General features: G+C 48.1%; 1 protein-coding gene across 1 annotated transcript in view; it reads right to left on the reverse strand.

Moving 5' to 3' along the window:
• The window catches only part of Fer1l5 (fer-1 like family member 5), a 52,440-nt gene that overhangs the window by 17,817 nt on the left and 7,177 nt on the right, over positions 1-27,446 (reverse strand). Inside the window, exons 7-24 of the mRNA XM_059281514.1 lie at positions 26,157-26,285; positions 25,086-25,148; positions 24,193-24,243; positions 21,880-21,910; positions 20,100-20,215; positions 19,740-19,863; positions 19,013-19,065; positions 17,829-17,897; positions 16,629-16,672; positions 16,456-16,538; positions 16,283-16,377; positions 14,614-14,742; positions 12,676-12,853; positions 3,730-3,854; positions 2,835-2,935; positions 1,976-2,153; positions 1,743-1,898; positions 657-785 (exon numbers count right to left, since the gene is read on the reverse strand). Of these exons, the coding sequence (XP_059137497.1) occupies positions 657-785; positions 1,743-1,898; positions 1,976-2,153; positions 2,835-2,935; positions 3,730-3,854; positions 12,676-12,853; positions 14,614-14,742; positions 16,283-16,377; positions 16,456-16,538; positions 16,629-16,672; positions 17,829-17,897; positions 19,013-19,065; positions 19,740-19,863; positions 20,100-20,215; positions 21,880-21,910; positions 24,193-24,243; positions 25,086-25,148; positions 26,157-26,285 (1,854 nt within the window). The remainder of the gene's footprint in view (positions 1-656; positions 786-1,742; positions 1,899-1,975; positions 2,154-2,834; positions 2,936-3,729; positions 3,855-12,675; positions 12,854-14,613; positions 14,743-16,282; positions 16,378-16,455; positions 16,539-16,628; positions 16,673-17,828; positions 17,898-19,012; positions 19,066-19,739; positions 19,864-20,099; positions 20,216-21,879; positions 21,911-24,192; positions 24,244-25,085; positions 25,149-26,156; positions 26,286-27,446) is intronic.

The raw sequence follows: 27,446 nt of genomic DNA on the forward strand, positions 1-27,446 counted from the left end.
TGCTCACATCTCCCCAGAAAGGGTCACATAATAGCCCGACACTCAAACCTTACTTCCTTTCTGCTGGCAGAACTATTTTCCTGGGCCAGCCCCGCTCCAAAGAGCAAAGGTCATCCCTTGCCCTCTGCAGAGCCGTCGGCCCAGCTGTTCTCCCTGCATCCCAGGTTGTCATTCTGTGGACAGAAGTCTCATCTCCCGCTCCTTTCACACTCCCTGACCTTTCCCCACCTCCCATGACCTCCAGTCTGGCCCGAAGGTCTGGAAAGGGTCTGCGGGGGTCCCAAGCTGCCTGTTGGTGACAAATGAGAAGTTTTGCAGTTTGGAGCCCTGATCTGTTTCACATGCCTTGAGCAAAGCTTGGAGAATAAACTGCCACCAGGAACAATGTGACCAGGGACCAGCACGTGCCCGTGGCTCGTGAGCAGGGATGCTAGGCTAGCACCGTCCTCAATGGTTTTCATCGCTGCTGTGTCTCAGAGTTGTCAGACCTGGTCAGTGTCCTCCCCTGCCTTTGGGTCTGAACTACTGTCTCTTCACTTTGTCTTCCTGAACTGCATACGCTTGACTTCCCTGGCTTAGCCCTGACTTGGCTGACCCACCCCACCCCCCAAATGCCCTGAGTGCGTGCATGCGTGCGTGCGTGCCCGCCCACTCACCGTCTCTGCGTACACCACCATGTTGCCTTGTTGGAGCAGCTTCAGATTCTTGCTGTGTAGGACGTTGCCAAGCCACATGCAGACCCGGAGGTGAGCTGGGACCCTGTTCTCTCCTTCACCTTCTGGGTACTGAGCCAGAGGCAGATCAGTCCCGTGGGTGGGCCATGGGGGTACCACTCCCGAGGGGGACAGAGGTATAGGTGAGGGAGAGGGGGAGGGAGGGGACACACATTGCCAGAAGGGGTCACATCCACCCCTTTTGCCTGAGCTGTGGGAGCAGGACCCAAACATCAAACTGTGTGCTGGAGTCAGAGAGTCTACAATAGTATAATATAATAGTATAATAGTATAGCTGCTTGATCACTGGGCACTAGCACTTTGCTAAGCACCTCCGTCCTCATACCCCACGTGAGGGTGTCACCAAGCACAGGAGTGAGTAACACACGGAGGCCGGGATGCAGTCAGGCACTGGACAAAGACAGGAAGAAGGGCTTTGCACGGTGGTGGAAAGGGCAGGGTGTAGGCGTATTTGGGATCGGGGAGGCCCAGAGTGGCCTGTCTGTTGACAGGGTTGATACAGGTGACTAGGGCAGGCCAGGGAAGCTGCATCTTCCCTGAGTGGCGATGGGAGCCATGAAGGGGCCGTGAGGACCCTCCTTCTCTCCAAGATAGAAGGCCATCATTGGGGTCCAGTCAGTCTTATGTTATAGCTTACTTCTGATCTGAGGAGCTGGTACCAAATCCTACAGTCACTGAATATTCTGGAAGTTATCAAATTGTGGTTCACAGGAGAGATGACAAGGTATTTGACAGCATGGTAGGCATGGGAGTGATGGAGGATATGGAGAATTTGAAGAACATTTACCACAGATGTGGGCTTGGCAGCAGCTCACATGCTGAAAAATGCAGGCCCCTGCCTTCTTCTGGGGACTTTGAGCTCTGTTCTACTTAATGCAGGGCCAGGGAAATAGCACATGGGCCATGCCTTCAGGGAGGTCCCATGGGACTTTCACCACGCAACCTCAGGGGTTCTCTCTGGGAATTTGGGAACCCCATCTCTCCCGAAAGATGCTCCTCCTTCCCCACCTGTAAGAAGAGGTTCTGAATCTTCCCACAGAACTTGCCAGAGCTCAGGGGTCCTGCTGGGGAGAACAGGACAGTATGGGCAGGCACCCGAGCATAGGCCACTCGCTGCTGCTTAGATGTCAGCCAGATCATCACATCAGGCAGGCTCTCCTGGGGCTGCCAAGGTGGGAGAGCGTCAGGACCATCGGGCCAGCACCAGGCCTCACTGTCCAGCCAGTGTGTCCAGTGCCCACCTCGGGGATCACAGCATTGAGACGACGCAGCCAGTCCTCTGCCGTGACCACCATCTTCCTTGGCTTGGCCTCCGAGGCCCTCTGCGCTAGTTGGCGCAGAAGATGGCTGCGAAGCTGCCATTTATTCTTGTCCAAGTTGTTAGCTTTGGGCTGAGCAGTCATACAAGGCAGAGGGCGCCTGTGGCCGGGGACAAGTTAATAGGAAGGGTGTGTCTATTTCTGGTCCTACTGCAGGCCAGTGTTCCCTTTCTAGCCTGGAGACTCGACCCTACCCATGGCTGGCCTGACATGGAGAGATCTGCCCAGCTCTCCCTAAGAAGCTGGATTGCTATGGGCCCGACGACGCATGTTCTCACCCAGCCCTCTTCCATCCTTGAAGTCCCACAGTGTGCTAGGTTGGTTCCCAAAGACCTCTTATGGGTAGATTTTTTTTCCCATGGAAGAGGCTAGCCAAAATCTGGTGTGGGGCAGGGGGAAGCTTTCCCACGAGCTTGAAACGGGCGCTCTGGATGGGGTAAGCAGTGGTGAGAGATGTGGGTGAGAACAGTGTGGTCTGATCTAGGCGATGCAGATCTGCCCATATGCTGCAGGCACTGAGTGTGGACGTGGGGCAACAAAGCCTGTGGTAGACTGGAGTTCAGGGCTGTTCTGCATGGGCAGGGAGAAGCAGCTTTGTGTAGGCTGAAGCTGGGCGGCGGGGGGGGGGGGGGGGGGGCGGGGGGGGGGGCGGCGGCGGCGGTTGGAGCGGTGTTTCTTGGGGTAGGGGTCCATCGGGTACTACTCGGAGCTTCCAGTTTCTCTTTTGACCCCTCCCTAGCTCATCCGAAGCCCATCCCCAGCCCGGGTCCTCAGCTCCTACCTGCAGTCCTCTATCAGCTCCCTTAGCAGCTTCTCCCACTGTTGGAGCAGAGCTGGATCCTTCGGATTGCGTATGGACTTGAGGGTGTCCAGGTTGGCTTTCTGTCCATTGAGAGGAAGGGAGAGAACTAGCCTCAGCCTGGAGCCCTCCTGGGATAGGCTGAAGGACTGACAGACCCTGGAGACCGTTAAGGAGTAACCTGGTGGTGTTCATGTCAAACTGCCACATGCCCAGCTAAGCTAGGACACCCTTTCTTCCTACTTCCTGTACCCAGCAGAGAAAACGGGTGGCAGGCGATGGAGACGTGCAGAAGCCCATCTGAAGACATGAGGAAGTCGTGACTGGGGTAGAGATGCTACGTTTAAATATCTTCTGAGACCTATGCTGCTTGACAAGAACTCAAGACTCTGTGATGTGACCCTTCCCAGCCTCTCTGATCCCCATGTTACCTTTATGGCCCTAGTTCCTTTCATGACTTAAAAAAACTGGCACATCACCATGACTTTACACATATTACTCCTTTTGTGCTTCCATCCCCCAAAACTGCCTATGAATTTTTCGTACCCCTGCTGCCCTGTCACCTCCTGACTGCTCTCTCTTTCTCCTTCCCCATCCCTATCTCTCTGATCCTAAGTCTCTTGGCACTGTATTTCCATGGCAACCCTAGTTGCATTGCACAGTAACTGTACATCTCTGACTTGTCAGCCAGTGAGGACAAGTATGTGTTTATTCATCTTTGTGTTCTTAGTGCCCGGTGCTGTATCTGGCACAGTTCTCAATGATATGGGGTCCCAATATCATGGTGTGGACAAGTGCGAGGTGTGACTAGTTTCCTGGTACCGTGGTGTATGTTCCCAAGCCTCCCATCCACCCCAGCTCCCTCCTGCACACTCACCAGGTGATCCCGGGTGACGTGGAGGAGGTTGAGGCAATTCATCCGGAAGCTGACATCCTCCCAGTGGGAGGTCACCGTCACCACAGGCTTCGTGTTGTACCAGGGCACATAATGGTAGATAGTCCCTGAGACACAGAGACATGGGACTGGGGGTGGACATCTGAGGGACCATACCTAGAAGGTCCTAATCACGGTATCCTCCTAAAGGATTGCTCCTGGGCCACTTTGGTTCTCAAGGATCTGCTAACCACGCCAAGTGGGCCCTCCAGCCCGAGCCCAGGATGAGTACCTGGTGAACACAGCTGGTTTCTATTGGGGATGTAGTGTGTTCTGTGTGTCATGTGGCTTTTCAAAACCTCTGGTTTACAGGTAGGAAAACCAGGTGGGTGCTGATGTGGGTGCTGGGTGCTGATGTGGGTGCTGGGAACTGAACTCAGGTTCTTTGAAAGAGCAATGAGAGCCACCTCCCCTACAGGATACTTTTGTTCTGCAATACCCTGCTGTGTTGGCCTCAAAGGAACAAAACCACAAATACCCCAAATGTCTAAGCAGCAGAGAACCTGTGAGGTTAGTGCTCAAATCTTGAAAAAGTTGTGCTTCTTCTTTGGTAAGTTCAGGCCCAGAGTAGGACAGAAGGCTGGGCACTACCCAATGTGGGCATTCTAAAGGACACCCCATGTCCGGTGACTCCTGAAAGATAACGCTGAGGTCCTAACCTTGCTGCCTCAATAGACCATCTAACTTGGAAATGGAGTCACTGGCGATGTAATTAGTCAAGATGAAGTCATTCATTGTGGAGTGGGATGTCCCCTTAAGCTAATATGACAGGGAGACAGAAAGATGGTGCCCACGTGAAGACCCAGCACCACAGGGAGCCGAGGGAAGCTAAAGGCAGAGATTGGTCTGCTAGATGAAGAATACCAAGGTTTGCCCTCAGCACGCTCCCAGGGAATCAATCCTGACTCCCTCACTTCCAACTTCCACCCTCCTATCGTCTTATTTTGACTTTCATTACACGTGTACTCATGATTTGTGTATGTGAGTGTGGGCATGCTCACACCACAGCGTGTGTGTGGAGGTCAGAGGACAACTTTAGGAGTCTGTTCTCTCCCCTCACCACGTAAGTTCTGGGGATCGATCACTTTTTGCCCACCGAGACATCTTGTCACCCCAGAGTGTTAAGTCACCCAGTTTCTTGGACAAGGTAACAGCAGACCTAGAATGAAAAGCGGGTACCCCCAAACCTCTGCTCTCGGGGCCAGGGTGAATACAAGATGGCCTATCACCCGGAAGGGGACAGTGAGGACACCTGCCTGTCTCCACTGTGGCTCTAGATGGAGGGGAAGAAAACCTTCCCCAAGATATAGGGCGCAGCTCAGCGTTCTGAAGCACGCTACTGGCGAAGTCTGAAGGATGCCAACCAAGCAATTGAGAAGTGGTCCCTGAGCAGTGGCCCCGGGTCCCTGGAGTAAGGGACAGGCAAATCTCCCTGGAGAATGAAATCTGAGCCAGACCTCAAAGAATTCCCACAACATGGAGAGAAAATTGGCAGTTTAGAAACAGCACACACATTCCTAACCCAGCAATTTCAGTTGTAAATACTCTACAGGGAGACAAATGCAGCGTTGCTATGAGGGGTGTGAAGAAGGCTTGTAGCAGCTCCGACTGGAATGGCCCGAAGTTGGAACAGGCTAAAGTGTGCTCCACAGTAGAAGGCATACACAACTTAAGATAGTCTCATCCATCTCTTGGGACTATTGAGGAACTGGTTCTAAGGACACCCTGTCACCAAAATCCACAGATGACCAAGTCCCTTACATAAAACATGTAGCATTTGCATAGTACCTACCCACATGTCCCCTATATGTACATAATCTCTACAGTATTTATTATTACCTCAAGCAAGGCAGAGTCTATGCAAATAGCTCCCAGTCTGCTATACTGTATTCTTTTTTTAATTCTTTAATAATTTTATTTTATGTGCATTGGTGTGAGGGTGTCAGAGCCACTGGAACTGGAGTTATAGACCGTTGTGAGCAGCCATGTGGGTGCTGGGAATTGAACCCGGGTCATCTGAAAGAGCAGCCAGTGCTCTTAACCGCTGAGCCATCTCTCCAGCCTCCCATATTGTATTCTTTAGGGGACAGTGACAAGAAGGAAAATCAGCATGTTTGGCACAGATGCAGGTTTGTTGATTAGAGTATGAGGACATGCGCACAAATACGTGTGTGTAGGGGAGGCAAGTGTGATCTATGTAATGCATGTATGAGTGTGATGCTTGTGCACAGTGTGGGGAGTTCAGAGGAGAATGTCAGATATGAATGCCAGATTACTTACCCTTCCTGCTCTTTGGGGCAGGGACTCTCCTAAAACCTGGAGCTTGTCTTTTTAATTATTTTATTATATGTGTATGGGTGTGTGTCTGTGTATCACATGTGTGTCTGATTCCTGCAGAGGCCAGAAGAGAGCGTCCAGTCCCCTGAAATCGAAGTTACAGATGGTTGTGAGCCACCTTGTAGATGCTGGGAACCTAACCCAGGTCGTCTGGAAGAACATCCAATGCTCTTAACCATTGAGCTCTCTCTCTCTCTCCAGCCCCCTGGAGCTCAGTTTACCTGGCTCAGTGATCCAGCCTGTCCCAGTGAAACAAGACCCAGTGATCCTCCTGTCCCCACCCCAACTTCGTGATGTGGTTACAGGCTTCTTATATGGGAACTATACTATTAATTCCAACCCTCATGCTTGAACAGGAAGCCCTCTTAAATGCTGAACCATCTCCAACTCTTGTTTTAGTATTTTTCAATTTCTTTATGTTTTGGGTATACTTCTTGTGTATAACAATGCTAGGGGTTTTTTCTTACTTTTTTGTTTGTTTGTTTATTTATCTGGAGATGGGATCTCTCTACATAGCCCTGGCTGTCCTAGAACTCTGTATGTAGACCAGGCTGGCCTCAAACTGGCGATTCACATGACTCTGCCTCTAGGGTGCTGGGAGTAAAGGCATGTGCCACCATATCTGGCTTGTTTTAGTATTTTTGATGCCTGGTTGGTTAAACCTGTGTTGTCCGTGATAACACATGGCTGACGATGTTCACACAATGGAATACTAAGGACATGGAAGTGAGCATAAGTAAGCTACAACCCTGTTCAAGCATATGTTGGTCTGTGAACACATTCTACAAACCGATGAAGAAGGCAGAGATAAAAAAAAAAAAAGAATACATATGATATGTGTTCTTTAATACATATCATGAGATGAAGGTTAGGAGTGCCACTGCTCTGGGTGAGTGGGGGTAAGAGGCACAGACCCCTAGGGGGTGAGAATTCTACTTCATGATCCGAGTGCTATTATTTGGCATATTTGCAGCAGGGTTAGTCACTGAACTCATGCTTTGGTTGTGTGTGATTTTTTTCCATGAGTATGTTATCCTTCAATCAAACCTTTACTTAAGAAACTGGAAAATGGTGATGCCCTGGTGAGCGTCATGGTGGAGGAAGCCACCAGCTGTTTTTCAGTCCCAGGGGCTGTGGGTGGGTTTGAACTTACACTGACCATGAATACTTTTATTGTAAAAATATAATTTATCATTTGTCTCACACACACACAAAGGAAAATAGTGAGGACCAAAAGGACAGAAGCAGTGTGTACAATCCAGTGTGCGGAGAGGTAGAAAGTGCCACAGAGAGGAATAAAGTGTGTGTGGGGTGTGTGTGTGTGTGTGTGTGTGTGTGTGTGTGTGTGTGTGTGAGCACTGTCAAGCCATATAAAACAGAATGGTTACCCTAAGGCCTCTGTGAAAGGACCTAGACGTTTCTAGATGTAGCCTCAAAGAGATCCCAATATGAAAAATATGGACAAGAGATTTAAAAATAGGGGTGGGGTGGGTGTAGAATGAGACGGTGTGTAAGGACGAGTACTTCCAGGAGGAAACAGAAGAGAACGTTACAAAGGACAATTTGTTATGATACTGTAAGCGGGAGGTCCTGGTGGGTAGGGCCAAGGTGCCCCACGGCTAGTGAGAGACGGAGGTACCATGCAGACAGCGCTCAGTGGGGAGTTTTATTTGGTGGTGGTGGTGGACCAGGGGACTGGGGGGGGGGGCGAAGAGGGAGGGAGAGAGAGAGAGAGAGAGAGAGAGAGAGAGAGAGAGAGAGAGAGAGAGAGAAGGGCGAGGGGTGTGTACTTTGTGGGAGGAAAGCAGAAGAGAGAGAAGGGGCGGAATTTTTCCTTTTACAGGCAGGATGGCGCCAAGGGGCAGGATTCCAAGGGGCGGATCAGAATACTAACACAATTCACAAAGAGAAACATCTTAAATTTTTCTGGGCTTGCTAGAAGACAACCAGTTTCAGACTCAGATACTGAATGAATGGGCTACATAATAAATAAATACAAAGAGATCCCTGACTGAGGTTCCAAGTGGGAGCCTGGGGTCCGAGATGGCAACTTTCTTCTTCCGTTCTTGGAGAGCTTCCAAAGGCAACAAGAAAGAAAATAAGTCCATTTCCAGCAAACAGGGAGACAGAGATAATCTGCAGACTCAAAATACACACAAGGACAGCCAAAAGCAACCCTGGCTTCCACAGAAGTGCCGAGGACAGAAGACAGCAGAAGACACCTGTGGGGGAGAGGAAAGCTGAGACCCACAACAGGAAGCCAGGCTGGATGGGAAGAAGCCTTGCAAAGTGCCAGCAAAAATACACCCCTGAAGGAAGGCAGGACTCAGGGGAAGAAATGTGAGCCGCTAGAACTCAGCACACAGGCCAAGAGAAAACCAAACACCCAGGGAAGGCAACAGGGGAAGTCCCAGGGTGACAGACAGTGAGACCTTGCAGACAATTGAGTGAGGGACATAGAACTGAGAACAAGAATTTCTCAACTGACCAAAATGAAATGGAAAGACAGAGTCATGAAAGGATCAGGGAGAAAAACGATAGCTAGAAGAGAACCAAGGGGAATCGCGAAACTCGTACATGGAAGCCCCAAGGAGAGAGTAAGGCACAGGAGAGTACTTTATCATAGAAGTTAAGGACAGCCAGTCAGGAAAAGGAGAGTGTTTTTAACAAACAATACAAAATATACATGCAAACTGGCTCAAAATGAATCATAGAACTAAATGCAAGAACCAAACGTACAACATTTTGAAGAAAAAAAATAGGAAGAAAAATTTCATATCCTTAAGTAAGGCTGAGTTCTTAAAGCTAGGACACCATGTGTCTTACGGTTCCTATTGCTGTGAAGAGACACCATGACCATGGCAACTCTTATTAAAGGAAAACATTTAATTGGGGTAGTTTACAATTTCAGAGATTTAGTCCATTATTGTCATGGTGGGACATGGTGATGTGCAGGCAGAAATGGTGCTGAAGAAGGAGCTGAGATTTTATATCTTTTAGGCAACAGGAAGTGAACTGAGACACTGGGTGTTGCTTGAGTGTATATGAGACCTCGAAGCCTGCCTCCACAGTGACACACATCCTCCAACAAGGCCACACCCACTCCAACAAAGCCACACCTCTTAATAGTGCAGCTTCATTTGGGGGCCATTTTCTTTTAAACCACCACACTCTGGAAAAAAAATAAACTGTATTTGATCCAAATTAAAAATCGTGGAACTTCAAAAGATAATGAGGCCCGGCAGTGGTGGCGAACACCTTTAATCCCAGCACTCGGGAGGCAGAGCCAGGCAGCAGATCTCTGAGTTCAAGGCCAGCCTGGTCTACAGAGCGAGTTCCAGGACAGGCTCCAAAGCTACACAGACAAATCCTGTCTTGGAGAAACACATACACACACACACACACACACACACACACACACACACATAAAGGGTAGGGTGGGGAAGAATAGACATTTTAGAAAAAGACTACAATACATGGTTAATTGATCTTTAGGTAAGGTGCCAAGGTAATTCAGTGCAGAAATCAAATGTTTCTTAGCAAATAGTGTTGAGTTGGCTGTCTATAGAAAAAAAGAATTTCAACCCCTTCCTCACATTACATACAAAAATTAAGTTGCCAGGCAGTGGTAGTGCACACCTTTAATCCCAACACTTGGGAGGCAGAGGTGGGCGGATCTCTGAGTTCAAGGCCAGCCTGGTCTACAGAGCAAGTTCCAGGACAGCCAGGGCTACATGGAAAAATCCTGTCTTGAAAAACAAAATAAAACAACAACAAAATTAAGTCAAGGCCAGTGAGATGGATCAGTGGGCAAGGACATTTTGCTACCAACCCTAATTAATTATTTGAGTTCAGTCTCTGAAATGTGAAGAGGAGAACTTGGAACTTGGCTTAGGCAGGAAGAGCTTGAGTTCAAAGTCATCTCCCCTCAAAAAAACACCCAAAACAATAACAAAACCCCTAGGAACTGATCTCTAAAATACATCTCTCATAAAGGCACTTTCCACCAGGCCTGACAACCTGAGTTTGATCCCCAGTACTCACAGGGTGGAAGGAGAGAACCAACTCCTACAGGTTGTTCTCTGATCTCCACATGCACACCCACATACATACACACACTCACGTGTGTGTGTGCGCACACACACATAAATAAATGTAATAAAAATTTGATAGGCCAAAGTCTTCAACAGTCCTTTCCCTAAAGAAAGATATGTGGGGCTAGGGGTGTAGCTCGGCTGGTAGTGCTAGCCTAACATTCAGGAAGCCCTGGGTTTGGTCATCAGCACCACATAAAAACAGGCATGGTGGTGCATGAGTGTGATCCTACCTGGGAAGTGGAGTAAGGAAGATGAGAAAGTCAAAGTCATTCTCAGCTCCATAGTGAGTTTGAGGCTAGCCTGGGCTACTAGAGACCCTGTCTCAAACAACAAAACAGAAGTGGTGGCTAATCTTTGATATTTTAAGGTGAGTGATAAATACATGATACACAGATCTGAAAAGAGATTTAATGTATGAATCAGTAAGAAAGATAGAGCCAAATGATTATATACTGGAAAAAAGGGATGGGCTGGATAAGGGAAAATGATGTGTAAACACAGACGCTCAACCTTCATTTATAATGAGAAAAAAGCACATCATGGTCATGTGAGATAGTTTTTCATATCCAATAGCATGGCAACAATTAAAAGGCTGGCAACATCGAGTACTGGTGAGAACAGAGCACAGAAGGAATTCTCATCCCATGCTGTTAAGAGTGTAATTTGGTATAATCACTTTTGCTCTGAGACTCTCTCCCACCCCTAGGTATATAATTTAGAGGAACCCCTGTCCTTGTGACCAGAAGACATGTATGAGAATGCTCACAACAACATTATTATACCAGTCAGCTTTTCTATATACACTACATAATTTGTGGTCTGATCACACAGTGGGATGCATTCAGAAAATAAGATCGAGCTCCCCAGAGTCTAGTCATGTGGGGCAGAAGGTATAAGGCAGATGCACATGGATGGATGGAGGCCTCTCAGACGCAACAGAAAAAGTGTGTGCTGCTCATGGGTTCCATACACAAAGGATAAGAATGAAAAAGAAAGCCAGAGGCTGATGAGCTTATGAGACACAATCATAGTTATTTCTCAGACAAAGGAACCATTTAAGGCATCTGCAGCCTTCTATGTATTAGCTGGATGACGAGTTTGTGAGAACTCGTTTTATCCTCCTTTAAGCTATACGTACACAGTCTAGATACTTTCTGCATACACATTTCTCAATATAAAAGCAGCAGAACTTTGTTAAGTGGAAGTAGTTGGTCACGAAGGACCACATATTGTATAATGCCATGTGTGTGAAATGCCAGACTAGGAAAATGTCTTGAAACCTAAAGGAGATTAGTGGTTGTCTACAGCTGTGGAGGTGAGGGAGCGACAAGGAGAGCTAATGGGCCCAGGGCTGCTTTGGGGAGAGAGGAAAGCATTCTAAAATGTATTGTGGTGGTGGTTGCATAACTGTGAAAATCCTAAAATCCATGGGATTGTATGCTTCAAAAGGGCAAATTACATGTTATGGGAATTATATCTCAACAAGGCTCGCATTTAAAAGAGTAGGTAGGAAAGCGGGGGCCCACGGAAAGCATTTTGATGGGCGGTGAGATGGTGAAGCTGACGAAGGGGAGACTTATGTCAGGGACTCTCAAATTTGAACGTGTATCCCCATCACCGGCAGGCCCCAACAGTCTGGCTTGGCTCTATTCATAGATTTTTCTAGGTCTGGAGTGGGATCAGGAATCTGCCTTTCTAACATGCTTGATGCTGTTGGCCTAGGGGCTATACTGGAAAGATCAGGTGCCTAATGGATAGGGGGTGGGTAGGTGAATGGTTTGGGTGTCTGTGGGGAATGGATAGGTGAATGTTAAGTGTGTAAATAGGTTGGGGTTGGGGCCTGGAGTGATGGCTCCATGGGTAAGAGCTTGCTACCCACCTATGAACATCGGAGTGCAGATATCATCGCCTATGTGAAAAGCGGGTTGTGGATGGTGGAGACAGGAAGGCTACCGAGGATTGTTCAGTAACTCAAAAGAGAGTGAGTTAGAGGGTGATAGAGCAGGACATCCAACATCCTCCTCTGGCCTCTGCAAGTGCACGCACGCATGCTCATGTACGTATGCACACACAGCACACACAGAAATGAATACAATTAAGTAAAGGGAGTAATGGATAAAGAGATGAATACAGATGATTGGATGGCTGACGGCTTTCTATTCGGAGGTCATCGCCCACTGGCTATGCAATGTCTGGCAAGGGACCACTGCCCTGAACTTCGTTGTCGTCGTCATCATGTGTGAAATGTGTGCAAATGACCAGATGTGGTGCTTGGGTCTGTGATTCTAGCACATGGCATCCTGAGGTAGGGGAGACCATGAGATCGAGGCCATCTCGTACCACCTAGTGAGACCCTGCCGAGGGGATGTTTATGAATCTTCTATGAGCTAATTCCTTTGGAAGAGCCTAGCAGCACACACATGGGCTGCTTTACTTGCTGGACTCTGACTGTTACCATCATATATCACCGGGCTGTGCTGGGTGGTTGACACGAGAGGCTTGTAGTTTGGATCCATCTGGTTTCCATAGTGGCCCATGCTGACCTCGAATTGGATCAGGTCCTTAAATTTGGGCATCATGGTACAGGAAAGGAAGATGACGCATAGCCCATATTTTTGGCGATACTGCTGTCTCTAAAACAATAACCACAGATACACACACATCCTCAGTACTTAAGGGATGAGCATGGCTATCCTGACAGGCAGGGACAGGAGGACAAGCACCCTGTTTTTTTTTTTTTTTCCCCTAAAGTGTTCTGGGCTCCACTTGGGGATGAACTAGATCATTACTGAAATCTTGCACTGGCTGATCCAAGTGCAGCGGCTCCCAGTATCCCCATCACTAGACCTACCCCACCCAGCTAGATCATTCCTTCCCTCTCTGAGACTGGGCAGGAGGGTCTCTTTTGTGGTTAAGCTTGGTTCTGAGTTGGGACAAGTAGAGTTCAAACACATATCAAATAGGGCAGATGTTAGCAATAAAAATGAGCGGCTATTGTGGTGGACAGAGGACCCAGGCAAGTGGATGGCATGGTGGAAATAGACATAATTAGGGGACAGTTGGCAGTTGAGGCAGAAGTGGAAAGGGGCAGCCTTTCTGGAAAAGGGAGGGGGATTTGATGTCAGCCACCACACACACACACACACACACACACACACACACACACACACACACACACACAAGATCTCTGATCTCTTTTCCTCTCCTCCTGTCCTGGCTATGGTGTCATGTTAGGCTCCATACCCTGCTCTCATCTCCTTTCCATCCACTGCTCTTCCTGGGCCATTGTTCCTAGGACCACAGATTCAATCATGACGTCCCTGTCTCCTGCCTTTGCCGCTAGCAGCTTCCAGGCTGAGATATGTGTACGTCTCTCAAGCTTACACCAGAGATAGGATTTGCCATCTCCCATTTCACTTTCCTTCTTCAGGGAGCCCATCTTTGTGGCTGACACTGTTGACCATGCTGTCACCCAAGGCAGAAAATGGCCACAAGCTTAGAGGAGTCAGCCTCACTTTTGTCTTTTTTTCGAGGGGCCTCTGGACCCTGCCTTCTCTCCTCCTCCTCTCCTCTGCTGAGACTCTACCCTTATTTCTATTGGCTGAGCTACCTCTCCTAAATCTGTTGCTCATCCTGGTCCTCTAGTCCAGTGGTTCTCAACCGCCCTAATGCTGTGACTTTTTTTTTTTTTTTTTTTTTTTTGGTTTTTCGAGACAGGGTTTCTCTGTGTAGCTTTGCACCTTTCCTGGAACTCACTTGGTAGCCCAGGCTGGCCTCGAACTCACAGAGATCCGCCTGGCTCTGCCTCCCGAGTGTTGGGATTAAAGGCGTGCGCCACCACCGCCCGGCTCTAATGCTGTGACCTTTTAATACAGTTCCTCATGTATGGTGACCCCCAACCATAAAATTAATTCCATTGCTTCTTCATAACTGTAATTTTGCTACTTTTATGAATCCTAATGTATATATCTGTGTTTTCCAATGGTTTTAGGCCACCCCTGTGAAAGGGGGGTCATGACCCACAAGTTGAGAACCGCTGCTCTGCTCCTCCTGTGTAGGTGGTCTCCACTGGTTTTAGGAAGAAATCCAAATGCCTTAAATCATCTTAAAAAGCCCTGAGGAATGAGGCTGTGAATGAGCCTTCTTCCTTCTTAGAAAGCAGGTTGCCAAAGCTGAAGCCCTGTGTTTCCAGTGTCTGTGACCACTAGGGATTCGGCTGAGCATGAAAACCCTGGAAGGTGCTTGGGGAATACTGATCAAGCATCCTTATACTTCCAACAGATTGGTGGCCAATGCCTCTTGCAGTGTCAGAAACTGCGGTTCACAATAGAGCTGAGGGATGCAGGGAAACTGCATGTTTTTTTTTCGTGGGTTGCCTCTTTTCTGTGATTACCTCTATCTGGGCCACTTCCCGAGACAGATCCATTATCACAGAGTCTTGGTGAGACTTTAGCTGGGTGATTATCTCCACGAAGATTCGGCCTCGGTAAGTTAAACCATCCTTAACAGCATCAAGGATACACTAGATCAACAGAGAGAAGGGATGCTCAAATAAATAAATATAAATAAATAAATAATAATAAATAAATAATAAATAAATAATAAATAAATATAAATATAAATAAATAAAATAAATAAATAAAAATAAATATAAATAAATAAATAAATAAATAATAAATAATAAATAAATAATAAATAAAAAAGCGAATCTCCCTGGAGCCCACACAGCAAAGGCAAGACTCTCCAGGGACAGTCTGCTTGGGGATGGCTCCAACCACAGCCCTACTAAAGAATTCCGGGTCACCAAGATGCCTCTGGATCCTGACCCCTCTTCTGCACTCTTCCCACCCACCATTCCTTGTTCATACATTTTGCCTGCCAAGCTGACCTGGAGGATTTTGAACTACACAGATGTCGAAGGGCTTGGAGGGGATGGCCATCACCAGAGTGAGTGCTCCCCAACCTGGCCAATCAAGCTATGCCTCTGCCTCCTTGTCAAGAGCGATTGGTCCAAGAAGAACACAGAAGCCCGAAAGAGGCCAACCAGAGTGCTTCCCTGGCCTTGTGGGCAGATTCCCAGCAAGAACAGCCTATGGTAGGAGGCAAAGGCTGAGGAGCCACCCATTGAGGGGCCGGGAAGGAGAGGCGGAGCTTGTGGCAGTGAAGGGCTCCTCTCGCAAACTCCCTGCCCACTTCTTTAAGGCCCCACACCTTTTCCCTCTTATTTATTTTTATTTTTGCCTATGTGTTGAGGGGTGGGGTGTGCCATGGCATCAGAGTGGAGACCAGAGGACAGCTTTTGGGAGTCGGCTCTCTCCTGTGGGTTCCAGCATTGAACTCAGGTCATCAGGTGTGGTAGTAAGCATCTCTACTGGTTGAGCCAACTTGCCAGTCCCCATCTTTTTTCTTTTTTCTTTTCTTTTCCTTTCCTTTTCTTCTTTCTTTCTTTCTTTCTTTCTTTCTTTCTTTCTTTCTTTCTTTCTTTCTTTCTTTCTTTCTTTCCTTCCTTCCTTTCTCTCTCTCTTCTTTCTTTTCTCTTCCTTTCCTTCCTTCCTTTCTTTTTTTCCTTCCTTCCTTCCTTCCTTCCTTCCTTCCTTCCTTCCTTCCTTTCTTTCGATAAGGAACTGCTCTGTAGCCCACCTAGCTTCAAACTCATAATCCCCTTGCATTAGTCTCTGAGTGCTCCCATTCTTGATTAAGCTAATCTGAGTTGAGTTTCCAGCATTAATCAGCATATTGAGCAACCTGCACTTTTTTTTTTTAACCCAGTGTGCCTTTCCTACCTGTGGGAAACCTTACCAAGGTTTCCTCTTGAGTGCCCTACCTCAGTGACCATCTAGAGCACCCCATTTGTCCTTTTCTAGTACCAGGACTTAGGACCCTTGTATATTGATGTACATACTATATGAGGACCCTTGTATATATTATGGCTATTTCTGTACCCATGTCCAGGATGGATAGAGGCCAGACAGCCCTCCCTGGATATTTCCACGCCTCTATTACTTCACACACAGTCAACTTTATCTCTATTATTCCCCCCTAAATTGACAGGAGAAACTTACAGTGTCTTTCTCTGGGGTCCTAAAAGGGGCCTTTTTACCCCCACGGAGAGTCAGGAAGCTGGGACCAAAGCAGGGCAGGAAGCCAGAGGACATTCCTGGAAGGAGAGAGCGTCAGGGAGGGCTCGGGCTCAGGAGGGAGGGGTGCCACGGGAGGGGCCCCAGGCTTGGCTTGCCTTGGATCTCCTCGCCAGTGGACGAGATCTGGTTGAGGCACAAGCTGGCAGAGCCAATCTCATCCCGGCAGTCACGTTTGGAGCTAGAAGACACACTGCAGGCTGAGCCCCCCTGGCCCAGCCCTGTCTCCACCTTCCCAGAGCGAGGGTCTACCACTAGTCCATGGGCTCACCAGTCCAAGACTCTGAACTTGACGTAGCTAGACAGGCAGGGCAGCTGCAAGGGAAGGCAGGAGGCACCGTGAAGATAGAATGGCGTGGCGTGGTCCTCAGCGGGACCTCGCAAGCTGTTAGGAAGGCCTGCCTCAGTTCCCAGCCAATCACCGACAAGCCAAATTTATCACCGTGCTTGGGCACTTTTGATTTCCGGGATTCCCACTTTTTGTTTTATTTTTCAGAGACAGGGTTTCTCTGTGTAACAGCACGGGCTGTCCTGGGACTTGATCTGTGGACCACCAGGCTGGCCTTGAACTCACAGAGATCCGCCTGCCTCTGCCTCCTGAGTGCTGGGATTACAGGTGTGCACCACCACTGCCTGGCTCAGGTTTCTCACTTATAAGGACTGCTGGCAGGGCCCTGAGATGATACATCGCTTTGTATTCATTTTGTTTTTAAAATTTACTTTGTGTATATGGAGTGTTTGCCTATGTCTTTGTAAGTATACCATAACATGTATGTCTGGTGTCCATGGAGGCCAGAAGAGGGCATTGGATGGTCTGGAATTGAAGTTACAGATTGTTGTGAGCCTCCACATAGGTACTGGGAACTGAACCTGGGTCCTTTCCAATACTGTCAAGAGTTCTTAACCACAGAGCCATCTCTCTAGCCCATTTTGTATTCTTGATATTAACATGGACGCGTTTGTTTAAACTTCAGGACCAGGGCTGGTGAGATGGCTTAGTGGATTAAAGGGATTGCCGTGTAAGTCCAATGACTTGAGTTCAACCCCTTGGAACCTACGATGTAAGTAAAGAACCAACTTCCTCAAGGTATTTGACCGCCAAACATGCACCCTGGCACATGCATGCCCACACACACATACGGGTGCCATGTGGGTGCTGGGAACTGAACCCAGGTCCTCTGCAAGAGCAATAAGTGCTCTTAACCATTGAGATATTTTTTCCAGCCCATGCCTGTTTTCTTTTTTAATGTGGGTAAAAGGGCACATCTAAATTTCTAGAATTTGGTTGTACATCTCCTTTACTGTTCTCTACTGGATTGAGTAGCAAATCTGGGCTTCCTCATGTTTCCTACCAGGCAGAGCCTCTTTTGCTGAGCTTCGTGGCCCTATCCTCTATCCACACCAACACTAACCCCGAATTTCCCTTTTGAATTCGAGGAAGGGGAGGGAGGGTGTGATGGGGCAGCCATACCTGAATCTGGAAGGTGAGGATTTGGTTCCATACTGGGCTGTCATTCTGGGCCTGTGGATGTGTCCTGAGCTGAGAACGTCCCGAGACTCAGTCAGTGCCAACCTGTCCCCTCCTCCTGCTACTGGCCTTCCTTTCCCACCTCCCTGTCCGTCCACAGGTGGACACTGCGGACAGTTTCTGCAGCACCCCGGTGAAGGGGCTAACACCCAACCCTTGGCCTAAAGTTATCCTTCGACAGTAATTTCTCCAGAGCCCCAGCTTCTTTCCTCTTGACTCTCTATCCTAAAGTGCTTGCCTCTGAGCCCTCCTGTTTAGCAGTGTTGAGGACTAGACCCCCCCCCCCGTCCCCCCCCTTTCACGCATGCTAGGTAAGCGCTCTACCGCTGAGCCACACCTCCTTTTTCTTTTGTTTCTCTTTGATGCTTTTCTTGTTTGGGGTTTGGGTTTTTAAATTTACTTATTTTATGTGTATGATTTGTTTGCGTGTATGTCTGTGCAGCTCATGTTGCCTGGTGCCAGGGGAGGCCAGAAAAGAGTGTTAGCTCCCCTGGAACTGGAGTGGCAGGCGGTTGTGAGCTACCGTGCTGATGCTGGTAATTAAACCCGGGACCTCTGCAAGAGCAACCAGTACTCTTTAACTGCAGAGCCAGCCCTAATTTTGTTTTGTTTTGAGACAGGGTTTCACTAGTCCTGGCTGGCCTAGAACTCACCACATTTACCAGGCGCTGGCCTGGAATTGGCAGTGATCTTCCTGTGTCCCAAATAGCACTGCCAACCTTGTTACATGAGGCATATGCAAAAGTTTTGTTAGAGCAATTCCAATAGAAATATGGCCAAAAATATGGCTGGTGGCAGTAGCAACCCCTCTCTTCCCTTTTAAAACTGAAACTTGTCTCATGTAGTCAAGGCTAGCCTCTAACTCCTGATCCCCCTGACTCTCCCTCCCAAGTGCTGGGGTTCCAGGCATGTATTTACTTTGTCTGACTAGCATACATTATTTTATTTTTATTGTACTTTTTTTTTGAGATAGGGTATCATTGTGTAGCCCTGGCTAGCCTGGAACTCACTATATGTAGACCAGGCTGGACTCAGACTGGGGTCCTGATCTCTAGCCCTCTCTCTTCATATGCACTGCTTTCCCTAGGTGCCACTTTTTCTAGGTGTCAGACCCTTTCCATACCTACCTTGTCCCCAATTAGTTCCACCTCCAAGACAGTAGCAGCTGACTGGTGCTTCTCTAGAACAGGAGGTTATAAGGACTTCTGAGACAGAGGCATCTTTTTTTTTAAGGGGTTGGGAAGAGGAAATGGAGGAACTGAATAACTTTTTACCCTCCCTCCCAATTAAGCTTGGTTTCCCTCTGAGCAGACCAGTCTTCCAATATACACAATGGTCCCAGTGTACATGCATGCTTCTCCCCCCCTCTCTGTGTGTGTATGTATGTGCATGTGTGTGTATGTGCATGTGTGTGTATGTGCATGTGTGTGGTGTGTGTACATACAGGATGTCTTAGAGAAGCCTGAACCTGCATCTGGACACCAAAACCAGGCCAATGGCTTGGAGCCTTGAAAAGATATCTATCAGAATTTTAAGAAACAATTTTACTCAGGTATGGTGGTGCACGCCTTTAATCCCAGCACTCGGGATGCAGAGGCAGGTGGATCTCTGAGTTTGAGGCCAGCCTGGTCTACAAAGCAAGTTCCAGGACAGCCAGGGTTACACAGAGAAACCCTGTCTCGAAAAAGAAACAGTTGTGATTTTCAGTGTCACTCCATCCCTCATTCCAAACCTTAGGCTGGTTTAAAAAAAAAAAAAAAAAAAAAAAAAGAGGAAATCTGGTACAGATCCGCGGTGCGGTGCCCATGCACAGGGAACCCTATAGTTTCCTCCTCCCTGCCCACGGACTCTAACTGAAATGAAGGTCCTCTGCACAGTAGATGAAGAACTGTAAGTAAGCCAGGCTGATTGGGACGGCCTTCGACTTGAAGATCTGGACCTGGGTGTCCCCAGCCTCGTAGGGCAGCTTTTGATCTACCTGGAGACACCAGAGAATTGGACAGGGTCAGGGTCAGAGGCAGGACACAGTCAAGTTCACCCACTTTTGATTTTTCCCAACTTCCCTCTTGATGCAGGGAGAGTGGACAACCCCTTGATGACCCACTGAACAAAGGAGGTATAGACCAATGGCCACTTGGAAGGCTCAGAGGTACCCAGGGAAGGAAGCAGCCAGGTAAGAAATATTCCTGGGGATTGGGGTAGGGGCAGCCTCACCAGTGCCTGGTCTCCCATGCCAAGGGCACAGATGGTGACCTTCAGGTAGCCTCTCACACCACTGACGGTCTTATTTCGCTGGCAGAGGCCTAACCATTTCCTTAGGAGTGTGTGACCTGGGGAGGCAGAGCCAAAGGGAAAGACCCTCCAGTCTCCAGCTCTCTCTCCTGAAAACAGCCTTTGTTGGTAGGGAAAATGGGGCTGGTAATGTCTCATATACTCTGGCTCTCATCTAATGGCAGAGAAGAACAAAAGTCCCCTCTGTCACTAAGCAATGATGGCACACTCACAAGCCTCCCAACTAGAGTCTCTGGGACATAGGGATCCTCCCTGGCCTCCTGATGTTGTGATTGACCCGGCCTGGTGCCAGGCATATGGAGGCAAGCAGCTCTCCACCCCTCCATCCAGTCTCAGCCTGGTGTCTATGTTATGGCCGGCTCATGGTAAAATTCCCCCACTACAGTCTCAATCTCACGTGGAACAGTGGTTACAAGAGCTGGGATGGGTAGGATGAGGGAGAATAGAGAGAGGATGGAGAGTGGGTACAGGATGTGGTTGGATAAGAAGAAATAGGTTCTCTACAGCAAAGTAATGATGATTGACAATAATTATCTATTTCAATGATAGAATATTGGACGTTCTCAATACAAAGAAATGATAGCAAGTGTGAGGCCAGCCTGGGTATATAAGATCTTGTCTCAAAAACAAAACAAAACAAAACAAAAATGCCAGTGAATGCAGAGACCCAGAGCTGGCCAAGACACTGAGAGTTGGTGATATTGAGGGCTTAGCCTTAAACAAGACATTCCATCCTTCTAATGTTCCTTCTAAAGGTCAAGAGACATTGCAGAAGAGAGGCAGGAAGAGGCCGAAGACAGGGAGATGGGCTGAGAACTGCCACCCACTAGGCACAACACAACCATTATGATCATGAACTCACAGCCGCTGTAGTTAGCAGCTCGGAGCCTGGGCAAGACTGGCCCTATGAACCATCAGTCACAGATGGAGGAGGGGCTCAAGGGTTCCTATCCTTCGCTGCTGAACTATTGGCTGTTGATAGGCTTCGAGAGATGGGGAACCACTGTCTTTAGCTGTGAGCCCACTGAGCCCAGCAGGCTCCAATGGATAGCTCTAAACCCATGGCCACACAGATGGCGCTGTGTAAATTCAGTGGATCATAAAACTACCTATATATGTGCGAGGAATAAGAGGGTTAGGTAAGAGAATAATCAGCAAGCATTACGTGTGTGTGTGTGTGTGTGTGTGTGTGTGTGTGTGTGTGTGTATAAAACTGTCAAAGAACACATTTAATTTATTTATATATTTATTTAATATGTATATATATTAAAACAAGTATGCTTTTAAAAAGCATGGTATGGGGAATCTGCCTGTGATCCCAGGAGGCAGAGGCCAGTTCATGAGTTCTAGGCTATCCTGGGCTTCATAGCAAGAACCAGCCTCAAGAAAAACAACACAACAAGTTTGAAAAACAAAGCTGTGGTCTTCTGGTCCTAGCTGCACACATTAGAAATATAGGTTAGAGTTTCAATAACAATTTAGCATTTGACCCTCCAAAAATGTTGTGAACTTTTCAGAGAAAGATGGTATTAGGATAAGTTATGATAAAATATACCATAAAGTAGAGTAAATATTTTCAAGCATGGAAAGTAACTCTTGGTCTGTGATATCTTCTCTCCATTTGCTGGGGATTCTGGGGGATTTTGACTCCTGGTCTACTCTTTCTCAGAAGGCACACATCCTTGAAATAACTGTCACCTACCTGGGGAATGGTAGATAAACCCAATGTCCGTCTGAAAGATAAGAGTAAATCAAAGATTAGTTATAGCTTGGTTTTTGTTGTTGTTTATATTTTCAGACATGTTCTCACTATGTAGCTCTGACTGTCCTGTAACTCATTATGTTGACCAGGCTGGCTTTGAACTCACAAGAGATCAGCCTGCCTCTGCCAAGATAAAGGCATCCACTACCATGCCCAGTAAGCTTGCATCTTAAGTGTCCCCCAAAAAGACCATGCCTTGAAGGCTCGGTCTCCAACCTGTTCCTATGTGGAGGGGGTGGAGCCTTCAGGAGTTGGGACATAGTGGGAGGATTTTAGGTCATTGGTAAGCACTCTTTTGGAGGAGATTTGGGCAACCCATTCTCCCCCTTTTATATTTCTATTTGCTCAGCCATATTCTTTTTTTTATAATGTGCTACCACAGGCCCAAAGCAACAGGACTAACATCCATAACTGCGTGCCAAAGTAAACCCTTTCTCATTATATATTGATTCTTACAGGCATTTGCTTTAGTGAGGGAAAGTTGTGTGGCACAAGCCAACACCAAGATGTGCAATTCCAACTAACACAGTGGCATACTAGACCAGTGCTTGAGTGTGGGCTTAATCAGAACTCTGTCTTCCGAAAAAACTGGCAGAACCATTGTTCTCTCTATAGAGGAGGCTGCTGAGTTGGAACGATGTCCTGAAGGCTTAACAGTTACTAAGTGAGGATGCTGGAAACATCTAGAATACACACTCAACTCTTCCCTGTCCCTGGGTAGGGAAGGGCGTCTCTATGCTAGAGGATGAGGATGATGAAATGGTAGCTGGCAAACAGACTATAGGTGAACTTTCCTTCCTCCTGGGAGAAGGGATCAGCCTGGGGCCTGAGGGACGTGATACAGGATAAGAGGCCGTGTGAACAGGGCCAGGGCCCAGGTTCCACTGATCAATACCAGGATTCTATCCATAGGCCTGCTTTCAACTCACTCGCCCTCCTGTATTAGGTAGGCAAAAACTTCTTAGACAACAACAACAACAAAAAGAAGAAGCATAAAAGCTGAGCTAGGGCACTTTCGCAACTTACACAAGGCTCTGGGTTCAGTTCCCAGCAACACACACACACACATTGTACAACTCATAAAAAATGGACACATTGGACTTGACTAAAACGGCTTTCCTCCTCTTCAATCCCCAGTGTGGGAGATTGAACCAGGGCACTGTGCATGCCAAGTCCTTTATTCTGAGCTACATCCCTAGCCCTAGACTTCATCAGAACAGAAGTTTCTTCTTTTTGGTCATGGATACACCATTTAGCTATTGGACTGGCACAATGGCTCAGCACGTAAAAGCGCTTGCTGTGTAAGCCTGAAATCCCGAGTTCAATCCCCAGATCCGCAGTAGAAAGAACCAATTTCTAAAAGTTGTCCTCTCTCCTCTACACATACACAATGATTTGTGCACTGTGGCACATTCACACACACACACACACACACACACACACACACACACACACACACACACAAATAATAACTAACATACAAATAAAAAGTCTGGGGTCTTGGGAGATGGCTCAGTTGGTTAAATACTTACTAAACAAACACAAGGACCCAAGTTTAATCCTTAGTACCTACATAAAAGCTAGGCATGATACTGACCACCACAAACACACATGCAAGCACACCCACACACACATGTGCACAAACACATACACACAAAATAATAAATAAAAACACTCCTCTTTCAAAATAAAAGCATTAAAATTAAATAAAATTACTAAGTTGGACATGGCAGCTTGTAGCACCTGGGAAACTGAGGCAGGAGAATTGCCATGAGTTTGAGGCCAGCCTGAACTACAGAGTGAGTTCTTGGCCAGTTCTTCACAAGAATATCTTTCCCTGACCTGTCCTTAAAGGCAGCAATCTCTTTCTAGAGTTCCTTAACACCGAAAAGGTGACCTTTTCGGAAGTAGAGATTTGGCCAGTGTCCACAGTACCGTGCAACCGGGGAACTTGGCGTGGGGCGCAATCCTTATCTAAACATGACACACTTTATCCTCACAGTGCTCCCGCAGATTGCATACATTACTATTGCAGTTATTATTGTTGGTTATCGTTAGCATCCTATGGCTGAGGAAGCAGAGGCCGAGAGTAACTTGTCTGAGGATGTCGCCCCCTCCCCCCTCCAGGTCTGTAGGTAGACCCAAGTGTGGATCTGTGTGAAATGCCAAGTGCTTTTCCCTAGCCTGGGTCCTAGAGCCCGGCGTGGGTTTCCATAAGACTTTTCCCAGCCTCCTCCTTCATCCAGGGCTTACTTGGAATCTTCCAATCTCTGCTTTGGATCTCCATGCTGCAGAGTCCACCACCTGCAAGAAGTTTCCAGAAAGATCTTCTCATTCACGATGCCAATTACCCCCACCCTCTGTGGGAGCAATAGCAAGGATATATCTGGGGGTCTCATGTAGCCCAGGCTGGCCCCAAATTCACTGTGTAGCCAATAATGACTCTGGACTTCTGATACTTCTGCCTCCTCCTCTCACGCTCTGGGGTTCCAGGTGTAGGCCCCCACACCCACCGCACTGAGTGTTTCCTATGGCCAGTGTTTGCATGTCATTTTTCGTAGGGAGTTCCCAGAGGAATCTTGTGAGGTTCATATTTTTAGTTCCATGTCATTGATGAAGATATTGATCAGAGAGATCAATTCACTTGTCCAAGGTCAACACAAAGCAAGCTGTTGCAATCGACTCTCCCAAGTACTTGTTGTTCTGGTTGTTTCCATTGTGTTTTGTGCCCAAGAACATGAAAATGCCCTAGGGGAATAGGTACCTAGTTCTCTTCAGCCCTGGGCTGGGCACCTAGACGGCCCTTGATAAACATCCATTCGCCATTGTCACTGGCTCCCTCATGTTGGAGAATGGAGGATGTCACTCTGGTGACAAGAGAATCTAGTTGCCACGTTCACCTAAGCACTTAGCTCAGGGCCTGCCAGTTGGCAATCTCTAACAGGTTGAATGAATGAATGAATGAATGAATGAATGAGGTATTTGGGCCACCAAGGGGAATGAAAGTGTTCGAGATTCTACTTTGGAAACAGAGGAAACAGGTGACTCCATCTCTGAGAATGGGCACTGAGGTCAACGTGTTTTCTGTTGCTAAGGTAGGACAAGAAAATGGTCCCATTTATCTGGAGACCAGTTTGGTTCCTTACCTGGATTAAGATGTTCTCCTCAAAGAACTTTGCAGGGACCTCATGAAAATTCTGGAAGAATGTCTGGAGCAGAAAGAATTGAGGCTGGGGTAGACAGTTTCTTCCCCTACTTTATCCAAAGGCCTAGTAAATGCGATGCTCCAGAATAATGTGCGCCTTCCACTGCCCGCCCCTACCCTCACCCTCACTGTGTGCCCATTTCGGTGACTTTCTGCTCATGAGCACCCTCACACCCCTCCAGAACCATTCCTAGGCTCCTGGGGGTGTTCTGCCCAAGTAAAGGGGTTCCCTAGAGAACCTAGCAGTTCAAAACCCAGTAGCTGCTCCAGGGTGGCTACTTGAGTCTGGAGCGCCTTCTAGATTGCCCTGCCAGTCTGCTCCACCCCTTCTCTCTGTGTTAGCTAGAACCTCCTTTCCCCTGTCACTCCCCTGCTCAAGTCTTCCATGGCTCTCCAGGGCTATGTGTGGTGGGACTCTAACCTACATTGTACAGTCCCAACCACACCCTTCACCTACAGGAGGTGGGAATCAAAATTGCTTCTCGCTTCCGAGTCTTTGAATTATCTTTCTCCATCCTCCGGCAGATTCTTTCTTCATGGTTTTTGCCGCCTTTTTCTGAGTCCTCTCCACTGTCCCAGCGCCTGGTCCTTGCCAGCTTCCATCTTTACTCATCTAGACACCAACTAGTTTACCAAGCACCAGCAGCTTCTGTATACCTGACCCAATGCTATTGGGCCTTAGTGGGGATGAGAGTACGTGTACGGACTGGGGTTGTTTTTCACAGCCCCAGTAACAGTGCTTCCCAGACTCCTGCCCACCCCACTGGGATGGTTTGTGGGTTCGCATGCTGTGCTGCCCTCAGATCACGAGCTCCTCAAGTGCGGAGATCTCTGAATGCCCCCCTCCTATTTGTCCAACACTGAGCATAATACTTGGTGTTCGGTTGGGTGCTCAATAAATGCTTGTGGCTGGCAGACAGTCCGCTCAGGAAGCAAGGTTGCCAGCTGCTTCCAGGAAATAACGCCCAGCTCCTGGCTGGCCCGCCTGCCCTCTGTGGCCTGTTCAGCCTACCTCATTGAAGAAGGGATTGTTTCCCGTCTTGATCCGCGTGAGATGTTGATGGCCTGCGATGTTTATCTTCACTACCGGCTTGATGTTGTTGCCCAGGAGCTGTCGGGCTTCGAACACCTTCAGCCGAACCTACCGGAGTGGGTGGACGACAACAGTGTGGCCGGTTTGTAAAATAAATGAAAAAATTTAATTAATGAAAAAAAGAAGAAGCAGGCTTGGGAGCCAGGCAGTGGTGGCGCATGCCTTTAATTCCAGCATTTGGAGGCAGCCACGGGCATATCTCTGTGATTTCAAGGCCAGCCTGGTCTACAGAGAGAGTTCAAGGACAGCCAAGGAGGTTACACAGAGAAACCCTGTCTCAAACCCCGCCTCTCCCCCCCCAAAAAAAACAAAAGACAAAAAAAAAAAAAAAAAACCCAACATATAGGATTGGTTTATCAGTCACCTAAGGACCCAAAACACTGTGGCTAATTTTTTAAAATAGCATCTCCCTATGTAGCCCAGATTGGCCTCAAACTCATTCTACAACATCAGCTCCCAACCCCGTCCCAAGTAGCTGGGATTCCAGATGTGTGCTGACTCAAGGGATTTTTAGACGATGTATGACATGACTGCTAGGCATCTTTGAAAATACTATGGACTAAAGAATGGATAGATATGTTGACCAGGGGTTCAGGAGAAGTATGTCTCTCCACGTGGTCCAAGGAAGGGACAGTTGAGGCTCAGGGCAGGGAGTGGAAGACGTGACGGAGAAGTGAGTTCAGTCCAGGGACAAGACTTGGCTACAGACCGGATGCAGGAAAAGGGGCACTCAAGGCTGGAGTCCACCTCCTATGGATGTGTTGGGTCAGGGAATGGGCAAAAACACAATAGAAATGCTAGGCCATGTGGTGGAGGTCGGAGGGAAGTTGGTGGGACATGAGATGGGCTTCCTGAATTCTCCCAGAAGCCACAGGTCACCCCATAGTCCCTTCTCACACAGGTCTCAGCCTCGCTCATAGTTTCTTTGATCTTGCTTGTGCCTTGCCTTGCTTTGCCCACAACCAAGGGCTCTGGAAAGGTTGTGCCTTCTGCTCTGCATTCCCAGCACCTGTCTGAGCCTTCAGAGCTCAGCAAGCCCCTCCTAGCCTCACTGGAGCAGTCTAGCCCCAGCCACAGGTAGGATTTCTCCGGAGTGGTCCCGAAAGGAACAGGGGCAGCGGGGACCGGAGGACGTGAAGCTGGATCGGAAGCTCTGCTTTCTCCCATGACCTTGGAGAAGGGCGGGGATGGTGTGGGAAAAGGGCAGTT

The sequence above is a fragment of the Peromyscus eremicus genome, chromosome 16_21 (genome assembly GCF_949786415.1).
Source record: "Peromyscus eremicus chromosome 16_21, PerEre_H2_v1, whole genome shotgun sequence".
Taxonomy (NCBI): domain Eukaryota; kingdom Metazoa; phylum Chordata; class Mammalia; order Rodentia; family Cricetidae; genus Peromyscus; species Peromyscus eremicus.